This window comes from Chiloscyllium plagiosum, chromosome 16 (genome assembly GCF_004010195.1).
Source record: "Chiloscyllium plagiosum isolate BGI_BamShark_2017 chromosome 16, ASM401019v2, whole genome shotgun sequence".
Lineage (NCBI taxonomy): Eukaryota > Metazoa > Chordata > Chondrichthyes > Orectolobiformes > Hemiscylliidae > Chiloscyllium > Chiloscyllium plagiosum.
The window spans coordinates 2288748-2299472 of NC_057725.1; the positions used below are offsets into that span (position 1 = coordinate 2288748).

General features: G+C 44.1%; 1 protein-coding gene across 1 annotated transcript in view; it reads left to right on the forward strand.

Moving 5' to 3' along the window:
* fgf3 (fibroblast growth factor 3) overlaps positions 1 to 8502 on the forward strand; it is a 9557-nt gene extending 1055 nt beyond the window's left edge. Inside the window, exons 2-3 of the mRNA XM_043706359.1 lie at positions 2051 to 2154; positions 7976 to 8502. Coding sequence (XP_043562294.1) covers positions 2051 to 2154; positions 7976 to 8308 — 437 coding nt within the window. The 3' untranslated portion in view covers positions 8309 to 8502. The remainder of the gene's footprint in view (positions 1 to 2050; positions 2155 to 7975) is intronic.
* The last annotated feature ends 2223 nt before the right edge of the window (positions 8503 to 10725 follow it).

A 10725-nucleotide genomic window follows, 5' to 3' on the forward strand; every position in this document is an offset into this window, starting at 1 on the left:
GTGGGGGTGTGTGAGGGGGTGCGGGCGCATATTGGACCGTGCCGCTGGATGTCACTGCACTGAGCCCCAGGCTTTATCCCACTGCTTGACACCACATGTCTTTTTTGGAAACTCGGAAAGCTCCTTGAACCGAGTGTGTAGGATCTGAAACGCAAGCGAAGGGCTGCAGAAGGTCCGGATAGGGAATGGGTTGGTTTAGAATCTGCAACTTCTGAATTCAAATTTCCCCTCATCGTAATTCTACCCAAAAGCATCTTCTCACATTGGATGGAGATTTAGTTTAACAGTTGATACTATATGATTATAATGTCTTTTCATTGTGCATTTTTTGGGAGGGGGATCAGTTTATTTTCGCGATGTCAGTAGTTATTCCAGCAGTGCCCTTCCCTGGGGCTTGTTAGGGACATATTAGTATCAGGCTCGCAACCTATTCACCAGGGTCCAGCAACGGCCGACTCCTCTGCTCAGCATCAGCGCAGTGAGCTTTACATTCAACCTCCAACTTTCTCATCCGGCCCCCAAGCATTTCAGAGCAGCTCCCACCCCGGACAATTCTGCAAATTTCAGTCGATCGCTGGATGTAAATCCATCCCCTACTCAACTATAAAATCTAAGAGATCCGCCGCGTGCTTTGAACACGCTCTGTCATCTCCCAGGGTGTGATGAAGGATTTGAGGGTCTGAGTGGAGCACAGTTCCTGGGTTCTGATACCTCGGAGCTCTCTGTTCTTATCCTGCTGAGGCCAGTCCACGTGCTGTGGGCAGCAATGTGCTCAGTTTTCCGGGCTCTGTTTTAGGGATCAGTCCAGGAGCGACAGGAAGCTAGTTTATTCCCCTGAACAATGGCTAACTCCAGTGAGCTGTCACTTTGGTTAAACATTTCTGAAAAACATTTCTGAAGGAGCCGACCCATGCCAGGGATTTATCCCAACACGCGTCATTTCCCCTGAAGGGTCAGTGTCATTGCAGTTCTAATGCGTTGCGCCATTCTAGGGACTAACTCAGATTTGTTTTCTTAAGACCACAAAGCGGGTTAAATTGTTCCTCTTCTTCCAACCTTTTGTTTACGGTGCATCCGCGATACCATTAGCAATGAATTGCTGTAATAGCCTGAACGGGGATTAACTGAAATAATGTAGAGACAATATCCGATGGTTAGACTTCCGTAATGTATGGCACACAGCAGAGGAGGGTGGCGGGAGAGCACACAAGATAATGAATGCTTTCTGGATACAAAGCAGTTAACCACGTTTAGATTAAGCCGAAAGCGACTGATGTTCTACGAGATTGATATAAATATCTGAAAAGCACCTGTACTACCTGTGATAGGTGTAGTGGCTTTAATTATCCCACATTAAAGAGATAAGAAGGTTCACAGATGTGGAAACTCACGAAGCCCCATGGCAGCTGTTAGAAATATTTTGATAAAGGAACTGAGTAAAATCGTAACATAAGATGCTCAAATTTGGGTCAAAAGATGTAGGTGAGCATGGCATTGGCTGGAACCATGTAATAATGGGAGACCAAATGACCAGTGGGAATCAACTTACCTCTACATTGGTGGACCAAATTACTGTAGATGCGAGAATCTGAACAGAAAACAAAAAAAGTGCTGGAATCACCGCGGGTCAGGCGGCTGTCGCTCTGATGAAGAGGCACCTAGACTCAAAACGTTAGCTTGCTCTCTCTCTCTCTCGCCATGGATGCGGCCTGACCTGCTGTGATCTCCAGCATTTGTTGTTTTCATTTTCCCCTACATTGTTTGTTTAGTCCGAGTTTCGGCCTCTTTCAACTGGATTTTTCTGTCGCACCCATGGACGCAACATTCTTATTTTGGCAGGAATATTGTCGGGGTTTTGTTGGAAGTTCACAGAGCGATTATAGGTATTTTTTTTATCAGCATGTTCAGACCTGCTATGTCACAATCTCCGGAACAGTTCAACTCGGTTTATTTTGGTCCCTAACTCTTCCTGTATTGAGGTTGCCATGATCTATGAACCACAGCGTATGTGACATCCCCCTGCATGCCTTGCTGTTTCTCTTTTTTTCAGGTATTTTGGAAATAACTGCTGTTGATGTGGGAGTTGTGGCGATTAAAGGTCTGTTCTCTGGTAAATACCTAGCTATGAATAAAAGAGGACGCCTATATGCATCGGTGAGTTAACGTTGTGATAAAAATATTAAAATCAAGACACATTTTAATGATGTGATTGTTGGTGAGATGCCCATTTCTTATACTAAGATGAAGCAGTTAAAAAGCGTTCCACACATCCTCAGGATGGGGTAAGATAATAAGCTTCATTAATATTAGACACTACAACAAGAACATAGCCAAGTGCACCCGTTAGCTTTGTTGAGTTAAACGTTTTTATTCAGAGATAAATAGGTGGCGCCATTTAAACTCCGAAAAATGGAGCTGGACTAGACAATCTGGTCCTTCAGTTACTTTCCTCCCTTCAACGTGATGACGACTGATCCTCTATATTCCCACAATCCCTGACACCTTTAACATGGAGAGAGCCAGATATTTATTTTTTAAATATACTCAGCCAGTGAGAGAAGTTGTGTACTGACTCAGAAACAGCAGCCAGCGCCAATGGCTGACAGTGAAGTGAGTTTGCTCCGGTTAGAGTCATTGAGCTGGACAGCACAGATACAGACCCTTCGGTTCAACTCGTCCATGCCGCTCAGATAACCGATTTAATCTGATCCCATTTGCAATCACTTGGCCCATATCCCTCTAATCCCTCCCATTGGTATACCCATCTCAGCCACTTGTCAATCTGCTAGGTTTTCCGACTGGCCCTCTGAACGCCTGGTTTCAGTCCCCTGTTGAAATCTGGAGAGACCGGACAATAATTGCTATCCTCATTTCTGATGAAGGGCTCCTGCCCGAAATATCGACTTTCCTGCTCCTCGGATGCTGCCTGACCTGCCGTGTTTTTCCAGCGTCACACACCCGATTCTTATCTCCAGCATTTGCAGTCTTCGCTTTCTCCAATAACTGTTAATCTGCTTTATGAACAATCCTGTGGTCTCTGGATATTAACTGATAGCATCAAGAAGTGGCTTGCTCGGGTGGTATCCCCCAACTTAAAGTGAACATTGAGAAGGTGGGAGTGATGTGGATCATTTTGATGGTTTCTGGGATGTTAAGTAACGCTGCAAGATTGAGGAAGGTCTTGACCACATCCCTGGGAATGGAGCCCACTTTCCCATTGTTCCCTGAGGCGGTTGTCTTTTGGAACACTTTCTAACCTTTATCAAAAAAAGGGGAGGGGGGAGGGGGGCAAATGACTCCTCACTGAACCAGACACAGCTGTGAGCTCACTGCGATGTAAATGCCAAATCTAAAAGTTCCCAATAACTTCTCGAACACAGAACAAACTTCCAAACATTCCGTCTTCATCTCAAGCCCAAAGTAAGTTTCCAGAAACTGCGCGCTGACCAATCAATGGTTATGTTGATGTGTGAATGTGAAAGTAATTGACACCAATCAAACACCGTCACCACCAGAACTCTAACCGCTACCCCCACCCCTGCTCCACCACCCGTCAACCCCTGCCCCAGCACCACCCCCAGCTGCAGGAGAGGGAGATAATGGTGAGATTCATGTAGCAACACACAAACCGGAGACCGCACGAGCGACCAGTCCCGCTTCCAACCAGTGGGGAAGCTCCGCATTGAACCCACCCCCCGCCAGAAGTTTCAGATTAACTACCTCACCGTCAGTTGTTTATGTACAATTTCCAAATCTTGGCTACCCCCCCAGCCGCCCTCCGGCTTGATTCAAATCTAGTTAGTCAAACACAATGCAGTTTGGATGAACTGCAATACCTCTCAGAGTTGCTTTTGTAACGAGTGATAGTACAGTAGCAGAGACCTTGTGAGAAATAAATTGTGTTCATTTTTTTCAGATCGTTAATTTAAATGCCGCCTTTTGGTAGGACTAGGTTAATGTTCACATGGAAGAATAGTTTTAAGTCTGATACCTGGCTGATGTTGCATGTCATAAGTGTCTACTGTTTTCTCCCAGTTCTAATTCTGCAAACTGTACAAATATTCAATAATGCTTCTCCAAAAAGGGTGGACTCTCTTAATTTCTGTTTGATCCTTTATTCTGCTGTAAATGCTATTCAGATAGAACATCGTTTGATATCACGGGCTTCCAATCTCTTTATCTATTCAAAGTGGAGCTGTGAGGACAGAGAGAGCCTTCTGTCACAGCCAGTCTTATCTCCCATCAGAGTGCTACCGTCTCAGTAGCAGCTTTTTCAATACGTCCCTCTGTTTGTTTCAATGCAGTTATATGCACGATTGACTGATACCTCTCACAGACATATAACCGAGCAACTTCCGATAGTTGAGATTATCTAACAAAAAGCTTATGATGTGTTTCAAATTTTACTTTAAAAAGGAAAGCGATTATTAAAACATTACTTCCGACTAATTTTGGACGTTTGGCCTTTAGAAAAAATGAACTTTTATTCAATGCGTAATTATCGCAACAAAAAGGGATAGTTGTTAAAATGGAAGTTCTTAACTTTGATATAACAAAGAAGCAGCGCCCATTATACCTACACCACAGGTTCTAACCGTTTTCCCATCGGGGGTGGGGGACTGACTAACTTTGACGAAATTGTCCAGCACTTGTATTTCATTGGTCTGTTCAGGGTATTGGAGCTAATTTCGTTACAAGAAAATAAAAAAAAATAACCTTTTTGAAAAAATGAAAACGTCCCGTTTGATTCGGGGAAACTTGATTTATGAGACAAATATAACAGGATACCACCCTTAAAATGTTGAACTCACTTACCTGAACAGGATTTGATTTAAATGGAGGTGATGCAGGATTAGAGCACTCCCCGCTGACTCGGGGATGAGCCAGTTATTCAAACAAGCCTTGGGTAGTTTCCTTGAGCAGACTGTTCGAGGAACATAGGAACAGGAGTAGGCCATTCAGCCTCTCGAGTCTGTTCCGCCATTTAATGACAGCATTGCCGATCTGTGGTTTAAATCCATATACCTGCCTTTGGCGCACATCACTTAATATCATTGCTTAACAAAAAATAAGTCTTACCATAGATTAAATACAGACAACTAGTCCAGCATCGACTGCCGTTTTTGGAAGAAAATTCCACCCATCTACCACCCTTCATATGTAGAAGTGCTTCTTAACATCTCTCCAGAATGGTCTGCCCAAATTCTCCGACCCCTACAGCTAGAATCCCCATCCAGTGGAAATAGTTTATCTTTGTCGACCCTGTCTTTTCCTATTCGATCGGATCACTTCCTTTATGTTCTAAATGCTAAAGAGAACAGGCTAAAATGTATAATCTCTCCTCATAACCCCTGAAATTCAAGTATCCAGTTCTCAAAGTCTTTTGGCAGGATGACTTATCACCAAAACTTCCAACAAGCACTAAAAGGTTCTGAAAACAAAACAATAAAAAATATGCTGGAAATGACAGCGGATCAGGCGGCATCCGTGCAGTGATCTCCAGCATTTGTTGTTTTCAGTACCGATCCCAGCATTTGCGCTAACTTGCTCCAAGCACTAAAAGGTAACTTGAATAGTGGTCTGAAACACGCACACACATACACACACACACACACACACTCCCTCTCAACAGAGCAGCAACAATGAGGAAGAGAGAATTCCCACTTCCTCATGGAATATGCCTTTCTATTGAAAGATCTGGGAAGAGGTGCATTGTCTCCTTTTGGTACATGTAGAGCGGTTCTATGACACAGGATACTGCTCTGCTGATTGTTCCCAGGGACACAGATTAGGCGGCTGGAGGTGCATCAGCTCCCTATAACAGACGTTCTTTAGTCTGCGGGAAACGTGTTGACCTTACAGGCTGGAGTATTTGCAGACTCGCATGTTCCAAATTTCAGGTTCTGGGTGGGGGAATGTGATGAAGGATGGGGCAGCCACTACAGACGTTCAGCGTGAACGATCACAGTTTACCACCAACCTGCCACAGTGAACTGACCTAGAGACCAACAAAAACTGCAGATGCTGGAATCCAAGGTAGACAAACAGGAGGCTGGAATAAAACAGCAAGCCAGGCAGCGTCAGGTGGAGAAGGGTCCTGAAGAAGGGTTGCCCCGGAAACATTGACTTCTCCACCACCTGATGCTGCCTGGCTTGATGTGTTCTCCCAGCCTCCTGCTTGTCTACATAGTATACTGACGGACAGCAAGTTGTAGAACTCTTAGAGCCACACCCTTGATATGGAATGTACATTGGAAGTATCATGTGTATTGCAAATTACAGTGCAGTACCTCAACCTCAGAATGCAACGTGCTCTCTGCAGCAAAGTTTAATTTCATTGCACTTTCTACAAAGTTCAATTTGAAACATCTTGGAATGTGCTTTTGCACATTTTGTGAATAAAGTGCGTGTGTTTTTTTTTTAAACAGACGAATAGTTAAATAACAGCTGTACTTTTCACTTTTTCTTCTTTGTACCTGGATGTGGGCGTCACTATCTGCGCCAGTATTTATTACCCATCCCCAGGGTCCCTTGAATCAGATGACTTGCAGGGGCCTTTTCAGATGGCAGCTTGTGGGTGGCACGGTGGCACAGTGGTTAGAACTGATGAATCATGGGGCCAGAGACCCGGGTTCCACTCCAGCCTCAGGCGACTGTCTGTGTGGAGTTTACACATTCTCCCCGTGTCTGCGTGGGTTTCCTCCGGGTGCTCCGGTTTCCTCCCACAACCCAAAGATGTGTAGGTTAGGTGAATTGGCCATGCTAAATTGCCCGTAATGTCAGGTGAAGGGGTAAATGTAGGAGAATGGGTCTGGGTGGGTTGCTCGTTGTGTGGACTTGTTGGGCCGAAGGGCCTGTTTCCACACTGTAAGTAATCTAATCTTAAGAGCCAACACATTGCTACCCGTAGGGAGTCACGTGTAGGACCGAACTGACAAGGATGACAGATTTTCTTTCCTAAATTGCCCACATGGGTTTTTACATTGTCTCTCCACTAATCCAAAACAATGGTGAAGAATACACCATTGGGGAAATAGAAAGGAGAAACAGAAAATGCTGCAAGTACTCTGCAGATGAGGCAGCATTTGTGCAATTAACAATCTTCGTTCCTTGGTTTTGTAACATTCGCTCTTGCTAATGTCGACAGAACATACAACTCAGAGAAAATGTGACATGTCCAGTGATTTTTAAAAGTTTCATGTCGATGACCTTTGACCAGGATAGTCTGTTTGCTGTAGCCCCCACCCCTGGGCTTCCAACATTCACAGGATTCTGTTTGTGATTTAATCTGAAGTTACTTCAAGTTTTAACCGATTGAGCAAGGCACAATAAAGAGCTGAAAATGTGTTGCTGGAAAAGCGCAGCAGGTCAGGCAGCATCCAAGGAGCAGGGGAATCGACGTTTCGGGCATAAGCCCTTCTTCAGCTCTGATCTCCAGCATCTGCAGTCCTCACTTTCTCCAAGGCACAATAAATACAATCACGAATTTCCAAAATCGCGGTTGCAAGGATTTTGGAATTTGACCGACCACAGTTGGTCACTTTGCAACAGCTACTATCTGTTATGTGTTGATTGCCACACTGGACATGTCACACTCTCTCTCTGTGTGTTGTGTGTTCTGTACACATTAGCAAGAGCAGGCTATTCTTACAGCGAATATCACAAAACGAAGGAACGATGATCTGACATAGAAACCAAAAACTCGAAGTTTGCTAATGTCAGGGAGGATGACGAGCAGAGCAAGGTTAGCTTTATTTATTTATTCCTGCTGCCATAAAAATAAAGCTAATATAATAAATACTGGCCCACATAATGGCGCCTTTATTTGCTCCAGCAACAATCTGTCGAACCTTCAGGGACTCAGTGGAGGGAAATGATCCCAAATTATTGGGATCTAGTTTGATGCTGACTGGTATAATTTAGAGCACTATCGCCTCAGGGTATGAATCTCATAAACTTCTCTACCCATTTGCAGGAAGTCTACAATCCGGAGTGTGAGTTTGTCGAACGGATTCATGAACTGGGCTATAACACTTACGCTTCCAGATCCTACAGGACCGTTCCTAACGCAGGCGGCGCAAGGCGCAGGAACAGCGCCGAGAGACTCTGGTACGTCTCCATCAACGGCAAAGGCCGACCGCGCAGAGGGTTCAAAACCCGCCGGACTCAAAAGTCCTCCCTCTTCTTGCCGAGGGTGTTGGACGGCAAAGACCACGAAATGGTCCAATTATTCCACACCAGCTCGAAATTCCGAGAGAGCCTCCGGAAAAGCTCGAGTAAAGCCGAGAAGACAAGAGCCGGCCAATAGTCAGGATTACTGCTGCCGTAACTTAAAGTTTATAATTGTTGGGACTCGCTTTTGAAATAGAACAAAATTTATTTGTAGAATGATATACTTAGCATTGCAGATGGAGACTATCTGTGATATATTAATTAATGTAAATATGTAAATTAGTTTTTATTTGGACGTTGTTTTCGTGTTGATCATTTCCAATGTCTGATTGGAACACTGTAGGGACTTCCTGTAGTCAGTGATATTTGAAACATGTTCTATTTTTGTATGTCTTTTTTCCATCAGAAGAAAATACAACAGATTAGTGGAGTAGCACTCTAATTATTTTCCCTCGTTGTGGACAGAACGCGGGGTTCCATTTTAGTAGACCCCATTTGGGATCATAACATATTCAAACAGAACAGGTCACAGAATTTAGGGGAGTGGGTTTCCCCCAGTGAATGTGTCGGCATGGGGAGTGGGTGATAAGAATTCGGATATCTACAGCCTGTAAGGGTGACGTATGCAAATTTGAATAAATTTTCAAAAGGGACTTGGATGAATATTTGAAGAGGAAACAGTTACCAAGCCATAGGGAAAGATTAATTAACTGTTCGTTCAAAGGGCACCTGAAAACAGCCGGAGCTCTCCTTGCCCGTACAATATATATTCTCTCAGTCTAAGCTAAGTAAACTGCAATGGAATTCAGAAGCCTGGCTGGACAATGTACATAAAGGCTTATCCTTATGTGCTGAGTTTATTTAAATACCATGTGCACTTGCAAAGTTGGATGTACAGAATGGTCCTCGGTTTAGTTCACTTCGGCATATAGGAACATTGGATTTAGGAGCAGGATTGGGCCAGTCGGCCCCTCCAACCACTCTAGCATTCAATAAGATGATGGTTGATCTGGTTGTGGTCTCAACCCCACTTGCCTGTCTGACCCCAATACTCTTGACCACATTATCTATCCAAAATCTGTGTAATTCAGTCTCGAAGAAATTCAATAACACAGCCGCTCCATCAATAGCACAAGGGCGGAACAGTCACTTTTAATCTACAGCATTGAATGCTACAGCCTGCATTTATAACGTGAATAGATCAGAATTATCATCTTAACAAAACAACTTTAATGCAAGGGTGGTATTCCTTCTGGTGGCACAGTGGTTAGCACTGCTGCTTCACAGCGTCAGAGACCCGCGTTCAATTCCCACCTGGGACAACTGTCTGTGTGGAGTTTGCACTTTCTCCCCGTGTCTGCGTGGGTTTCCTCCGGGTGCTCCGGTTTCCTCCCACAATCCAAAGATGTGCAGGTTAGGTGAATTGGCCATGCTAAATTGCCCGTAGTGTTGGGTGAAGGGGTAAATGCAGGGGAATGGGTCTGGGTGGGTTGCTCTTCGTAGGGTCGGTGTGGGCTAATTGGGCCGTAGGGCCTGTTTCCACACTGTAAGTAATCTAATCTAATCAAAATTAAAAATCACACAACATCAGAAGATGCTGGGGTGTACAAAGTTAAAAAAAATCACACAACACCAGGTTATAGTCCAACAGGTTTAATGTGAAGCACTAGCTTTCGGAGCGCTGCTGTTTCATCACCTGATGATCCACCTGATGAAGGAGCAGCGCTCCGAAAGCTAGTGCTTCTAATTAAACCTGTTGGACTATAACCTGGTGTTGTGTGATTTTTTTTAACTTTGTACACCCCAGACCAACACCGGCCTCTCCAAATCATTCTGGTGATCAAAAAGGGATGGTGAATACGAACATTACAGACCTATTCTTATTAATACAGAGACTTGGGAATTAGGGAAACACTGAGCTCATTTACAATTCTCTTCTACTGAGTGTAAATACATATTCCCACACCGTCCAATAATCCTTATTAATCGCTACCACATAGAGCTTCTACACAGTATTGATAGTCCCCAGCTAGGCCAGAATTTATTGTCTAAATCTAATTGATCAGAGGGCAGTTAAGAGTCAACCCCATTGCTGTGGATCTGGAGTCACATGTAGGCCAAACCAGGTAAGGATGGCAGATTTCCTTCCCTAAAAGACTTTTAGAGAGCCAGATGGATGTTCACAACAATCAACAATGGTTACAAGGTGAGCATTGGACTAGCTTTTTATTCACGATTACGATTGATTTCAAATTTAATCGTTTTCCAGGGAAGGATCTAAACACCAACCGGAAATAGTCTGAAATACTAATCCAGTGACATTGGCAGAATGTCACCCTGTCCCTCATAGTGACTTGCGTCGACAACTTCTTCTTTAATCTCATGATAGTCTTGAGAAAGCCACCCATTAATGTTCCAGCACTGTTGCGAGCCAGGTTCATATTCTGCATAAAATTGATCAGAGGAAGGAAATGGGTTTTCTTTTGAAACTGATCAGAATCTGACGCGCGCAGTGGATGGAGAAACTGCTTTAACTTTCAATGCTGGGCAGAT